This window comes from Balaenoptera musculus, chromosome X, assembly GCF_009873245.2.
Source record: "Balaenoptera musculus isolate JJ_BM4_2016_0621 chromosome X, mBalMus1.pri.v3, whole genome shotgun sequence".
Taxonomy (NCBI): domain Eukaryota; kingdom Metazoa; phylum Chordata; class Mammalia; order Artiodactyla; family Balaenopteridae; genus Balaenoptera; species Balaenoptera musculus.
Window position 1 is genome coordinate 109,260,946 of NC_045806.1, and position 15,474 is coordinate 109,276,419.

Consider the following 15,474-nt stretch of genomic DNA (forward strand, 5'->3'; position numbering starts at 1 on the left):
TTATTTGTTCTAGTTCTATGAAAAATGCCATTGGTATTTTGATAGGGATTGCATTGAATCTGAAGATTGCCTTGAGGAGTATGATCATGTTAACAATATTAATTCTTCCAAACCATAAGAATGGTATATCTTTTCATTTGTTTGTGTCATCTTCAATTTCTTTCATCAGTGTCTTACAGTTTTCTGAGTACAGGTCTTTTACTTCCTTGGTTAGATTTATTCCTAGGTATTTTATTCTTTTTGATGTGATTGTAAATGGGATTGTTTTTAAAAATTTCCCTTTCTGATAGTTCATTGTTAGTGTAGAGAAATGCAACAGATTTTTGTACATTAATTTTCTATCCTCAACTTTAGTGAATTCATTTATTAGTTCCAATAGTTGTTTGGTGGTATCTTTAGGACTTTCTAGCTATAGTAACATAACATCTGCTAACAGTGACAATTTTACTTTTTCCTTTCCATTTTGGATTCCTTATATATCTTTTCCTTTTCTGATTGCTGTGGCTAGGACTTCAATACTATGTTGAATGAATGTGGTGAGAGTGGGCATCCTTGTCTTGTTCCTGATCTTAGAGGAAATGCTTTCAGCTTTTCACCATTGAGTATGATGGTAGCTTTGGATTTGTCATGTATGACCTTTATTATATTGAGGTATGTTCCCTCTGTACCCATTTTCTGAAGAGTTTTTTTTTTTGATGTTTGTAATTCTTTATTAAAACAATAAACCCGTCTCATAACTCTCTCAGACTGCTTGTGTACAAAGCCCTAATAATGCTAGCCTGGGGCTATTAATTTACAAAATCCACCACTTTGAACTCTGAAGAATTTTTTTTTTTTATCCTAAATGGATGTTGAGTTTTGTCAAATGCTTTTTCTGCATCTATTGAGATGATCATATGATTTTTATTCTTCTGTTTGTTTATATGGTGCAAATATTGAACCATCCTTGCATCCCTGGGATAAATCCCACTTGATCAAGGTGTATGATACTTTAATGTATTGTTGAATTCAGTTTGCTAATATTTTGTTGAGTATTTTTGCATCTGTGTTCATCAGAGATATTGACCTGTAATTTTCTTTTTCTGTAGTGTCTTTGGTTTTGGTATTGAGGTGATGCTGGCCTCATAGAATGAGTCAGAAGCATTCTTTCCTCTCAAATTTTTTGGAATAGTTTGAGGATAGGTGTTAACCCTTCTTTAAATGTTTGGTAAAATTCAACTGTGAAGCCATCTGGTCTTGGACTTTTGTTTGTTGTGAGTTTTTTTTTAAATTACTGATTCCACTTCCTTATTCATAATCAATCTGTTCATATTTTCTATTTCTTCCTGGTTCAGTCTTGGGAGATTGTATGTTTCTAGGAATTTATCCATTTCTTATAGGTTGTCCATTTTATTGGCATATAACTGTAGTAATCTCATGATCCTTTGTATTTCTGTGGTGTTGGTTGTAACCTCTCCTCTTTCATTTCTGATTATATTTATTTGGGCCCTTTATCTTTTTTCTTGATTAGTCTACTAAAGGTTTATCAATTTTGTTTACCTTTTCAAGGAACCAGTTATTAGTTTCATTCATATTTTCTTCTGTTTTTTAGTCTCTATTTCATTTATTTCTGCTCTAATCTTTATGATTTCTTTCCTTCTGCTAACTCTGGGTTTTGTTTGTTCTTCTTTTTCTAGTTCCTTCAGGTGTAAGGTTGTTTATTTGAGATTTTTCTTGTTTCCTGAGGTAGGCTTGTATCGCTATAAACTTCCCTCTAAGAAGTGCTTTTCTGCGTCCCATAGATGTTGGATCATTGTGCTTCTATTTTTATTTTTCTCCAGGTATTTTTTGATTTCTTCTTTGAATTCTTCAGTGATCCATTGATTGTTTAGTAGCATATTGTTTAGCCTCCACGTGTTTGTGTTTTTTTTTTTCTTCAGTTTTTTCCTTGTAGTTAATTTCTAGTCTCATATTGTTGTGGTCAGAAAAGATGCTTGATATAATTTCAATCTTCTTAAATTTATTGAGACTTGTTTTGTGGCCTAGCGTGTGGTCTATTCTGGAGAATGTTCCTTGTGCACTTCAAAAGAATGTGTATTCTGCTGCTTTTGGATGGAATGTTCTACATATATCTTCTAATCCATCTGCTCTTATGTGTTATTTAAGGCCAGTGTTTCCTTACTGATTTTTTATCTGGATGACCTGTCCATTGATGTAAGTGGTATTGTTATTTTGTACTGTCGATTTCTCCCCTTATGCTTGTTAGTATTTGCTGTATGTATTTAGGTGTTCCTATGTTGTGTGCATATATACTTGCAATTGTTATATCTTCTTGCCTGATTGATCCCTTTATCATTATCTAATGTTCTTATTTGTCTCATGGGACAGTCTTTGTTTTAAAGTCTATTTTGTCTGATATAAACTACCCCAACTTTCTTTTCATTTCCGTTTGCATGGAATACCTTTTTCCATTTTCTCACTTTCAGTCTGTGTGTGTCTTCAGATCTGAAATGAGTATTTTGTAGGCAACATATATATGGGTTTTGTTTGGTTTTTTTTTTTAGTCCATTCAGCCACATCTTTCAACAAACATCTTTTTATTTGTCTTTTGGTTGGTGCCTTTAGTTCACTTACATTTAAAGTAATTATTGATAGGCATATACTTACTGCCATTTTGTTAATTGCTTTCTGGTTGTTTTCATAGTTCTTTTTTGTTCCTTTCTTCTGTTATTGCTCTCTTCCCTTGTGATTTGATGACTATCTTTAGTGTTCTGTTTGAATTTCTTTGTCTTTCTTTTTTTGGTGTGTATTTCTTATAGATGTTTGGCTTGTGGTTACCATGAGGTTTATATATAACACCTATATATTTGGTTATTTTAAATTGATGATCACTTAAGTTTGAATGCATTCTAACAACCATTTTTTCTCCTCCCACCCCCACATGTTTAGTGTTTTTGACTTTATATTTTACATTTTTGTTTTGAGCATCCCTTAATTAATTATTGTGGGTATAGATAATTTTACTACTTTTGGCTTTTAAGGTCCAGCTAGCTTTATAAGTGGTTTGTCTACTACCTTTACTGTATATTTGCCTTTACCAATGAGATTTTTGTGTAATTTTCATATTTCTAATTGTGGCCTTTTCTTTTCCACATAGACAAGTTCCTTTAACATTTCTTGTGAAGCCAGTTTAGTGGTCCTTAACTCTTTGCTTTTGCTTATCTGTAAAACTCTTTATCTCTCCTTCAAATCTGAATGATAGCCTTGACAGGTAGAGTATTCTTGGTTGTAGGGTTTTTCATTACATCATTAAAAAAAGATCATGCCACTCCCTTCTGGCTTGCAAAGTATCTGCTGAAAAGTCAATTGATAGTCTTATGAAAGTTCCCTTTTATGTGACTAGTTGCTTTTCCCTTGCTGCTTTTAAGATTCTCCCTTTAGCTTTATTTTTTACCATTTTAATTACAATGTGTCTTGGAGTGGATCTCTTTGAATTCATCTTGTTTGGGACTCTCTGTGATTCCTGTAGCTGGGAGTCTATTTCTTTCCCAGATTATTGAAATTTTCAGCTATTATCTTTTTCAAATAAGTTATCTGCCCCTTTCTCTCTCTGTTTTTCTTCTGGGACCCCTATAATTCGAATGTTAGTATGCTTGATGTTGTGTAAGAGGTCTCTCAAACTATCCCCAATCAAAAAAAATTTTTCTTTTCTGTTCAACTTGGGTGAGGTCCACTATTCTGTCTTCCAGTTCACTGATCTGTTCCTCTCTATCATCTAATCTATAGTTTATTCCTTCTAGTGTATTTTTTAAAAAAAATTTCAGTTATTGTATCCTTTAGCTCTGTTAGTTCTTCTTTATATTTTCTAACTCTTTGTTAAACTCCTCACTGTGTTCATCCATTCTTCTCCAAGTTCATTGAGCATCTCTGTGATCATTACCTTGAGCTCTTTATTGTGTATATTGCTTATCTCCGCTTTGCTTAGTTCTTCTTCTGGTGTTTTATATTGTTAGTTCTTTTGGAACTTATTCCTCTGCCACCTCATTTTGCCTAATTCTCTGTTTCTATTTCAATGTATTAGGTAGGTTGATTACACTTGGTGAAGTGACCTTATGTAGGAAATGTCCTATGGGACCCAGCAGCACACTCCCCTCTGGTCATCAAAGCTATATGCTCTTATGTGTGCTGAATGGGCCCTTCTGTTGTGGTGGGTCCAAATACTGCAGGGACACTGGTAGGTGGGGTTGGCTCCTGGTCCAGTTGGCTGCCAAGCTCTGCCTCCTGAAGAGGCTGCCAGCCCACTGGTGGGAAGGTCTGGGTCCTGGCATGTCTGACTGTGTGGCCCGGGCCATCTCAGTGCTGGTGCCAGCCTGCTGGTGGGGAGGGCTGGGTCCTGGGGCAGCTGGCTGCTGCAGGGCTGGGTCCTGGGGTGGTTGACTGTGGGGTCCCAGGGAGGTGCAGGGCCTGGTGCCAGTCTGCTGGTGGGTGAGGTTGCATCCTGTGCAGCTAGCTGCTTGGCCTGGGCAGTCACAGGGGTGGTGCCAACCAGCTGGTGGGCAGGTAAGCTGCAGGTGCTAATAGGCTAGAGGGAGGACTCCAAAATGGTGCTTGACAGCACCAGTGTCCTCATGGTAGTCTGAGCACCCAAAAATAGCTGCAACCAGCATCTGTGTCCCTAGGGGGTGTCCCAGTTTCTCCTGTCTCTCTGGGAGGCTCTCTAAGATCAGCAAGTGGGTCTGACCCAGGCTCCTTTCAAATTACTGTCTCTGCCCTGAGACTCAAAGTGTGTGAGATTTGTGTGCATCTTTTAAGAGTGAAGTCTCTGTTTCCTACTGCCCTCTGGTTCTCCCATACACAAGCCATGCTGGCCTTCAAAGCCAGACCTTCTGAGAGCTCATCTTCCTGGCACAGGACCCCCAGGCTAGAGAGCCCAATGTGGGGCTCAGGCCCCTTGCTCCTTGGGAGAACCCCTGCAATTGTGGTTATCCTCCCATTTGTGGGTTGTCTACCTGGAGGTATGGGTCTTGACTGTACAGTGTCACTGTCCCTCCTACCTATCTCATTGTGGTTCCTTCTTTATATCTTTAGTTGTGGAAAATCTTTTCTGCTAGTCTTGAGGTCGTTCTCGTTGACAGTTACTCTGGAAATGGTTGTAATTTTGGTATGCCTGTGTGAGGAGGTGAGCTCATGGTCTTCTTACTCTGCCATCTTGGCCACACCTTCCAGAACAGGACTTTTTCTGATTATGGGATTTTGACCTTAGAATCCTTCATTCTTGGCCTCAGAGTACATGAACAGTAAATTCTTAGACTCAAAAATTTTATTTAAATCATAGTTTTCCTTTCTTTTCCAGAATTATGCTTGTACATATGAAGATGCATTTAAAAAACTTGGTTTCAAGAGTCAAAATGAAATGGCTCATTTACACAATGTGTGTGTGTATCCTTGTCCTAGTTCTTTGATTTGGCTTTGTCTGTGGAGAGCTGGCATGAAACTACCCAAGGGAGAGTTAGTCAAATTCTGGGAGATTGACTTATGGAAATATGTATTTTTAATACTTACATAGATGTATGGAAGTAAAATTAGGAACCCCACTCTGAACAAATACACATCACTCTTTTCTAACATAAAGCAAAATCCTAAGATTATATAATGTGCTACAGATATTCCAATAGTCCGGTTTTCTGGTGCATAAATGGATCTCTGAAGAACATGTTTCTTTTTGTTGTTATTGTTATCAAATCAGAATTTCAAGTGCCCTACTTGCTGCTCCTAGATGGTACATGTGCCATACAGATGTTGATGCATAATCAATGAAATCTTTTAAAATGTCAGTATACCCTACAGCAGGTAGGGAGGGAGGAAGGGCTGGGCCAAGAGTAGTTGATCCAGACTTGGGAATCCAAGCTGATTCTTTGAGGTCTACTGTCTACTGGTCTTCAGAGTTTGGGAAAACTTGTGTCAAGGACCCTCTCATGTAAAAAGGTCAACAGAACTGGGACCATAACTGAGGGTTGTGTACACTTCTAATGATTTGCTAGCTTCTGTATATGTCTTCACATGATCAACTATAAATCCCTTAAAATGAGAAGAGCTTAAATGCAGGTGGTCATCTGGGACCCCAAGGAGGGGTCAAGGTAGAGAGCCTGCGGCTCCTTCCATAGCCACAACTATGGAAGAGCAGAAGAAGTAGCAACTATGGAGAGGAGGTAAGAGGAGGCCAAGGTCTTATAGCTTGCTGTAAAGAAAGGAACATGGAAAATGGGGTTTGTAGGAGTTTATGTAAGCATAGGGGATAAGTTCATTGGTCTACATAAAATGAGGAGATAGAACTGAGACCCCTACATAAATCAAGAGCCCTCAAAAAAGGGCTACACTCTTATAGTTCCTTGGAGAAATAATTGAATCCAGATATGTAGCAGGGGAACAAAACAGGTGAGCCACGAATTGTTTATGGTGCCAGAAAGAAATGAAATGCACCAAGACTAAGAGGACATGGCAAAAGGACATAAGAACTGACACAAATAAGCTCTCACTGGTCAATCTTGGGACAAGTTTAGTGTTATTTACAAAGGGGAAAAGATACTGTTACAGTGCAGAGGTCTGAAGGACACTACTTTAAACAAGTGATCAAATTAACATCACTGATACTGGGACAAACTGATATGTGTTTTTGGATGTGAAGTGATGGGAAAAATGCAGACAAAAGATTCAAAGCAGATGTTATAAATATGTTCAAAGAACCAAAGTAAATCATGCTTAGAGAAGTAAAGTATAATGACAATGTCTCATCAAAGAGATCTAGGGCTGTGTGGAGAGTGTGATCCCAGGACAGGCTCTTCTTGGTTGTCTCTTTCTCAGATTCTTTCTATTAATCTTCTGACTGGTTTGCTGTTTTGCTTACTGCTATCCTGGAGCTACCAGTCTCTCTTAAACGCTTACCACCAAAATCTCTACTGTTTTCAACAATGCCCTTAGGTATGCACTTCTCCATGCTCTCTTTTAATAAAGTCCATCATCTTAAGCAGAGTTATCAAGCTCTTGGTCCTTATGGCCTGCACTTCCCCCTGGGCAGAATCTCTGGACCACTGCATTGGAGCTGGGGGCAGGGACAGTGGGTTGCTTCTTTTGGAGTGACACTCCTGTTTTACCAATGGGTGCCAGGGATGGTGATAGCTTGCCACTGCCATAGTGGAATCTCTACTGTATGAGTGAGCGGGCGGGTGGAGCCAATTAGGTGCCAGGATTCTCAGCCTGTCTTTCCTCCGGTAAAGCCCTTGTCCTATGGGTGGGAGCTGAATGGGGAAAGAAAGTTTCAGTCCTCTCAGACTCACCTGCCTAGAACAGAGCTTCTGTAACATTGGGCTGGGGAGAAAGAAAGACACCAGCAGCCTTTCCAGGGTGAAACTGTAGCCATAGACTAGAAGTTGTAGGGAAAGGGAGCACCTGTCTTCCTGCCCATACCTGCCTAGAGAAGAGTCCATTGTACAGAGCTACGGGGTGGGGCATGGGAGCAGGTCGTGGCTCAAATGCCACAGACTCACTATTCTTACTGAGATTTAGCAGATTTTCTTGGATAACTGTTTCTTCATTTGCTGTATTTCCTTAAGACAATTTGTGGAGATTTTAAATGTTTTTTAAAAGTAGTTTTTCAATGCTTAAATGGTTGTTTCACTGCAGAAAGTTTCGTCAGATATCTTGTACCATCATTCTGGAAGTTCTGCCTATTCGTGGGCCATTTCTTATATATAAGGAAGGATGATTCATAGGATGGAATCAAGAGCTATGGACAATCATACCCAGAGAGCAGTACTGGGCCCTAATAAGAAAACTAGTGATAGGTGCCCAGCTGGATTTCAGAGCAGCTATGGACTACTATATGTCTCCTATTCCCATCCTTTGTGAATGGAAGTGTCTACTGTGGTTATGAAATTTCTACCTCAGCATTATATGTTGGGAGTTTAGGGGCACATAACTTGTTTATTTCACAGGTCCTCAGATCTAGAGGATCTACACCAAGGAAATTCCAAACTTGAGGAGACTTATCCCCACCTAGAACTTATTTAGCTGATGAGATCCTGGTCCTCAAACCTGAACTTGATGTCAAAATAGACTGAGATTTCTGGAGGCCTTGTGAGGAGGTGGGTGTATTTTGCATGTACGAGAAATGTAAACAATTTATGGTTAGAGGGGGAAATCTGGTAGATTTTAAATGGCTGCAAATTCATTGTCACTTCTCCCATTCAATATGGGCTGGCTTTAGTGACTTGCTTGACTAATGGAATACAATGGAAGTGATGTTCTAAGATTTTAGTCACAAGATCAGAAGAAACCTTGATCTTCTGCCTGGGAAGTTTTGAAATTCATCTACCATGCTGTGAGAAAATCTAAGCAGCCACATGGAGAGTAACATGTAGAGAGGAACTGAGGTCCCCAGCTGACAGTGCTGTCTGAGCGCCCAGCTGACAACCCAACACCAATTTACCAAGAATGAGAATGATCTATTTTGAAAGTGGATACTTCAGTTTCAGTAGAGCCATTTGTGTGGAGTAGAGATGAGCCATTCCCACCCAAATTGCAGATTCACAAGCAAAAATACATGATAGTTACTGTTTTAAGCCACTAAGTTTTAAAGTGGTTTGTTATGTAGCATAAATAACCAAACATTCTTCAAACCAGCAATTCCATATCTATATGCCTACTCTGATAAACTCTTGTACATGTGAATAAAAAACATATATGAGGATGTTTATTGCAGCACTCTATATAAAAGTGAAAAAGTTGAAATAATGTACCATTTCTCAGTTGGGGAATGGCTAAATAAACTGTGCCTTTTTCACACAGTGGTTAAAATAAATGAACTAGATCTATCTGTATCAATATGCATAATCTAAAAAATAATGTTAAATGATAACAGCGATTTACAAGAAGATACATGTAGTAGATTCCATTTATATATATTCAAGAATATACAAAACAATGCTGTGCGTTATTTATGGACATACATTTTTATAGTAAATGTGCAAAGCCAAGCAGCTGATTAGTAAACATCAACTTTAGGAAAGTGGCTCTCTCTATGGAAGGGTAAGGAAGGGGGAAAGGTTGAAAGTGGGGCTTTACCTGTGATAGTAATGTTTCATCTCTTTTGTTCTTTTGTTCTTTCTTTTTGAGAACTCCATAAGACAAACTATTTACATCTTTTTTATCTTCGTGGTAGGCATGAAGGTGTCTGTTATATTATTTTCTGTAATTTGTATGCTTGAATTCGTTCATATTTTATATTTTTTTAAAAAAGAAGAGAGGAAAGTATTAGATATGCACTCATTATCACTATGACATACTATGTCCACATGGGTGGGGCACGATCAACAATAAAGAATAAAAAATTTTTACATACAGTAAAATGCACCCTTTCAAATTGTACAGTTTAATGAGTTTTGACATATATATATATATATATATATATATACCATGACACCATCACCACAATCAAAATGTAGAACATGCCTGTCACTTCAAAGGTTCTCTCACGCAGCTTTGTAGTCAGTCCCACCATCTCTGGCCCCAGGCAGCTATGGATTTGCTTTATGTAACTATAGATTAGTTTTACCTTTTATAGCAATTGATATAAATGAATTCATACACTAGGTTTTCTTTTGTGACTGGCTTCTTTTGTTCAGCATGAGGATTTTGAGATTCATACATGTAGTAAGTGTATCAGTAGTATGTCCCTTTGTATTGCTGACTAGTATTTTATTGTATAAATACACACTATTTGTTTATTCTTCTGATGTTGGACATTTAAATTGTTTCCTGGTTTTGACCATTATAAATAAAACTACTGTGAACATTCATATGTAAGTCTTTTTTGGTGAACATAGGTTTCCATTTCTCTTGGGTAAATAGCCATGAGTGGGATTTCTGAGACCTATGGTAAGTATATGTTTAGCTTTACAAGATGCTAACAAACTGTTCTCCAAAGTGCTTGTGACATTTTTTTTTAAGTAGCTAGAGATGATTTTATTCCCAGCAGCAATGTATGAGAGTTCCAGTTGATTTACATGCTCACCGACACTTGGTATTATTAGTCTTTTAAAATTTAGCCATTCAAATGGATAAGTAGTGGTATCTCATGGTGGTTTAATTTGCATTTTGCTGATGACTAATGCTATTGAGCATCTTCCTACATGCCCATTGACCATTCTTATATATTATTAGTGAAATATTTGCTTAAATCCATTGTCCATTTAAAAATTAGATTTCTGCTTTCTTATTATTGAGTTATAAGAGTTCTTTAATTTTGGATAGAAGTCCTATGTCAGATATTTGGATTGTGAATATCATTTTGAGTTAATTTTTGTGTATGGCATGAGGTGAGGGTTGAGGTTCACATTACATAATATGGATAGCAGTTGTTCCAGCACTTGATTGGACTGTGCTTGGAATCTGCTCTACTTCTGTACTTCCTATTATGTGAATTATTAAATAATCGATGTCATTAACTTAAGCCCAAAAGTATCTGTATGTATTAATTCCTTTGACCGCCTCCCTATTTTCCCTCTAACATTTCCACTGAGAATAGCGGAAGCATAGGGGAAATTACCTAAGTGTGTAAAACACACACACACATGCACAGAAGAGAGAGACAGGGAGAGAGACAGAGACAGAGATGTATTCCTGTTTACCCCAGAGCAATGACATGCAGCATCATCATAGTTACACAACAGCCAGTGACAAAATTAGTTTAAATCCAAATTGTTTAAACTTTCTCCCTTCTTCTTTTAGCTTTAGCACATTTGACCCTGCTAACTCCAGGCCTCTTTCCAATTCTGTAACCTAAGCCCTCATTGTCTTCTGCTGGGTGCTCTATAACCACCTCCTTTCTGGATGTTTCTCTCCTGAGTCCATCCTGCCTGACTACTTTTTTTTGCAATGCTGCTTTCACTAAATTGTTCCTAAGCTCAGACCTTCACAATGCCCTGTTCTCTTAGCTTCATCAGGTCCAGACTCTTCTGTCTGGCTCTCAAGGCCCCACCTCTTCTACGTAACTTTCTTCCTAATAGGCTGGTGTTCTCGCCTTTCCATGGACAACCTGTATTAATCCTGCCACTTGACTTTTTGTTCCTGCAGTTCTCATCTTTCCTCACGTGCTACGTCTTCTACAAAGACTTCATTGAGGTCTCTACCCTAATCTCTTCTTTATATTGTGAATTTCTGTCACAACAAGCTCCACTCAGCCTGTGTATTTTCTTATACTGTTGCTATTATTGAATGTGTATGTCTTGTCTCCCCAGCTGGAATAGTGACCGTATTCTTCTGTCCCCACAATGCTAAGTACATAAATGCTTCCTTGGCTTATTTTACCATTTTTTTCACAGATTAGAGTGTCAATTTAAAATTAAAGATACTTTTTACTTTTAGAATTGTCTTTTCATTTCATCTGTTGCCTTTGTTCTCCTGGAAAGAGGAAGGGCTTCTATGGAAAGACTGTTATGGCAACTTCACCCAAATTTTTGATTCTCTCCACAGGTTGGAGGCGAATGGGAAGCCAATATTCTCTAATTCCAGGCCAGAAGTGAACCAGAAGGTAAGAGACAGGTGGTTGAAGAGTGAATATTCTCTCCCTAAGACATCAAGGAAAGGCAAGAAGCAGGCCCCCTAATCTAATCCTTGGTTACCCTAAGACAAAGGCCACTCTCTTCAGAGGATTTTCTCCTGGCTGCAGTGGCTGCTGTTTCCTAGCTTTAACAAAGTGAAGAGAGAAACTTAATTGGGAAAACGCTTTTTAAAATTATTAAAGTGCACATAGAGAATAAATGAGGGAAAAAGTATGCAAGGAAACGCACTACTGCTTCCCTTTTTCTATCCCCATTGTCAACGAAAGAGGTTCTCAGTGCACCCTCAGCTCCCAGTGGAGCTATTAAGGATAGCACACTCCAGGGAACCCGCACTTCCCTGTGGAGCTGGTGAGAGAGTGGTATTTAGTTCCACACACTTGGCCCTGTACACATGCACACACAATCAGTCTCCTTAACCCTGTCTTTCCCTGTCCTTGTTCATAAAAATTCCTGTCTGATGTCATCAGTGATTTAATTTGCTGTGTCCATCTCACAGGACTGACCCTTGGGTTCCAACATTGCTGGTGAGGTATTTTAGTTGTTTACTGGCATAACAGGTATGCCCGAGGGACCACGAATCACCTGTGATTTTCAGCAGTCATTATACCAAACTTTCAATGGCATTAAATTCATTTAATATGTGGAGTCTCACCCTGTGAAGAAAAAAAAGGCTGTAAATACAATGCTTTCAAATGAAAGTAGTGTTTAGTATTTGACTGTCATCCACTTTGTTTTGCTCCGTGGATTACTTCAGCTAGAATTTCTGGTGCTGTAGAAAACCAGTTGAGAAAATAACCATCCTTTATGAGCAATTTTAGGTTTTCTAACCCTTATTGCAATCTTCTGCTTTAATTTGTTTTCCATTAGTACACGCTCAAGTGTAGTGAAAAGAAAGAGCACTGAGCTGGGAGAGGGAGACTGAGAACATTCCAGCTCTGCCAGTCTCTCATTTTATGACCATGGTCAAGTCCTTTTCCCTCTCTGGGCCTCAGTTTCCTCATTTGTCAAAAGAGGGACTTGGACTGGATAGTCTTAAAAGGCCCCTCCAGCTTTGATATTTTGTAATTCCAATCAAATATGCTATTTTCATGGATTTTTAAAACACAAAACCAAATTTGTAACACTGGCATTAGCAGGTTTTTAAAAAAGTCTTTCTTTTTTCTCAATAATAAGCCTCAGAGGTGGGATTTCAAAATTAGAATTTCCTACAGGCTGCAGCCATAATGATAGAACCATCACAGGCGTACTATTAGAGTTAATATTCTTATCCGTAGACATCTAGAGAAGCAAATAACGTTTGAAGATCTTTTTGCTGTTTCTTTGTGGGTTCTTTATCCAGAGGTGTTTATATGAGTGTATCTTTATATAATGAGTGGTAAGAAAAGTGGGAATGTAATGAGCAAAGGAAAATAGAGCCCCCTCCTTTTATCTTTGCCCCAACCTGTCTCTGTGATTGTTTCTCAGCGAAACCACTGGTGTTTTGCAGCTTGGGGAGATCAGGTATGTACCGGCACTCATTCACTGCTAATAGGGGCTGCTAATAGTGTTCCCATCTCCTGTCAGGGCTGTCACAGTTGATTTTTTTTACATTTCTGTGAGTTCCATCAAGTTTAACAGCTGAAAATCAAGCTCATTAAGAAGCTCCCCAAGTATTTCAGCGTGGGCTAATTTTCCAAGGCTAGGCTTGGGCACAGAATTTAGTGAAGGGAATCTAGATATGGATCAAATAAGAACCAGGGACTTTATTCGCAGAACTTTGGGAGGAAAGAGGGAATTGAACGGTAAATGGAATGCCCCAAATGATGGTCTGTGTGTTTGGCAAAATTGCCCAATGACCTTAAGTATTCTGCTAAAGTCCTTGCAACTACTTAATATACTGGCATATGCATAAAAGCAGCTCAGGAATGGTGAGAGATTTTAATTCATTCACTCATTTATTTATTCTTTCATTTGTGCAGGTAAGACTCTAGGCTCTGCCATTCTTCGTGCAGATAGGGCAAAGACTTTGGCAAGACAACCCTTAAAATGGTTTCCTCCTCCATTGCTGTCTGCTCCTTCACAGCCTCCTTTGTAATTTCCTACTCACCTTCCCAGTTTGTTAATATTGGGGTGCCCTAAGGCTTAGTTTTTGAATTTCTTTTCTTCTCTATCAATGCCCGCTCTCTTTGTGATTTCATCCAGTATTATATCTTTAAATATGATCTATATGCCAACAACTCCAAACTGATATTTCTAGCACAGACCTCTCCTCTGAACTCCAGAGTTATATATCTGCCTCCTTAACATTTTCACTTGGATATTAGTAGATGTCGCAAACTTAATAGGTCAAAAATGGAATTTCCCCTCAAATCTGCTCATCCCATGGTCTTCCCCATCTCGAGAGATGGCTCTCCATCCTTCCAGTTGCTCAGGCTGAAAACCTTGAGTCACCCTTGACTCCTCTCTTTGTCTGACACCTCACAACTAATCCATCAGGAAATCCTGATGGTTCCAACTTCAATATCTACGTATCTCCTGTATTTGACCACTCTTGGACTCCAATGCTATCACCCTGAAGCTGTCATCATCCCTCTTTTGGATTATTGCAATAGCTTCCTCACTGGTGTTCCTGTTTCCCCCACCTCCGTCACCCCTGCAGTGCATTCTCAGTGTAGATTTCAGAACGATTCTTTTAACGGGTAGGCTAGATCATGCTCTCCTCCACTCAAAACTCCCCAATGCTCCTCATCTCACCAAAGGCTGTCAGGGTCTATAAGGTCCAACATGATATGCCCCCTCTCCTCCAGTTAACTCTCTGACCTCATCTCTTAGTAATGTCCCCCTCACTCACTCTGCCTTTATGTTCCTCAAGCACACCAGGTAATTTCTTGTCTCAGAGCTTTTGTATTAGCTGTTCCCTCTGGAGGAATGCCCCTCCCCTATCAGCATGGTGCATTCTCTCATCTTTAGGAGTATTCCCTGCTTTAGTTTTATATAACACATATCATCATCCAACATTATTTATATTATATATAATATTATATATATATGTTTGTATATTATATATATATATGTATATATATATGTATATATAAAATATACATTTGTTGACTGCTGTATTTCTAGTTGCCAGAACCGTGGTAGGCACATAGGTGATCAATTTGATGAGTGAATGAATGAATGAATAAATGAAGGCATTATTCAAGCCTGAATGACCAATGTCTGTGAGCCAGGCCTCAATGACACAATAAAGGAAAGGTCATTTTGACTTGTAGTAATGTAGGATCGGGGGCCAACCCAACCTAGAGGCTGTATGTTTCTCAGTATCTGCTTAGATCAAATAATGGAATTGTAAAAATAATGTTTTTGCTAGTGAACTTATAATAAATATAAAACTATATACAACTTGAAATAATGGAGAAACTTGAAGTGTAAGCACTTAGTGTCAATCCAGTCAAGTTGCTTTATACTAGGAAGGTTTGCAGTGATAGCTTACTGTGATGGCTAATTTTATTTATGTGTCAATTTTACTGGGCCACAGAGTGCCCAGATATTTGGCTAAACATTATTTCTGGGTGTGTCTGTGAGAGTGTTTCTGGATGAGATTAACATTTGGATTAGCAGACTGAGTAAAGCAGATTGCCCTCCCTAATGTGGGTGGGCCCCATCTAATCAGTTAAACATCTGAGTAGACCAAAAAGGCTGACCCTCCGGCAAGTAAGAGACAATTCCTCCTGCCTGACTGCCTTTGAACTGGGACATTGGATTTTTATTGTCTTTGGACTCAAATGGAAACATTAGCTCTTTCTGGGTCTCAGGCCTGCTTGTTTTCAGACTGGAACTACACCATTGGCTCTCCTGGTTCTCAGCCCTTCAGACTCAGACTAGAAGTTTCACC

At 38.7% G+C, this 15,474-nt stretch overlaps 1 protein-coding gene across 4 annotated transcripts in view; it reads left to right on the forward strand.

The window, feature by feature from the left end:
* Positions 1 to 15,474, forward strand: part of RBMX2 (RNA binding motif protein X-linked 2) — a 112,555-nt gene that overhangs the window by 94,438 nt on the left and 2,643 nt on the right. For 2 of the 4 annotated variants that reach the window (XR_005018346.1, XM_036840040.1), the window contains exon 4: positions 11,509 to 11,566. Coding sequence is in view for 3 of the 4 variants with exons in the window: in XM_036840040.1 (XP_036695935.1) it covers positions 11,509 to 11,566 (58 nt within the window). In the remaining variant the exon portion in view is untranslated. Of the gene's footprint in view, positions 1 to 11,508; positions 11,567 to 13,061; positions 13,098 to 15,474 lie in introns of all 4 variants that reach the window. The other 2 variants (XM_036840038.1, XM_036840039.1) reach the window with 2 other exon arrangements.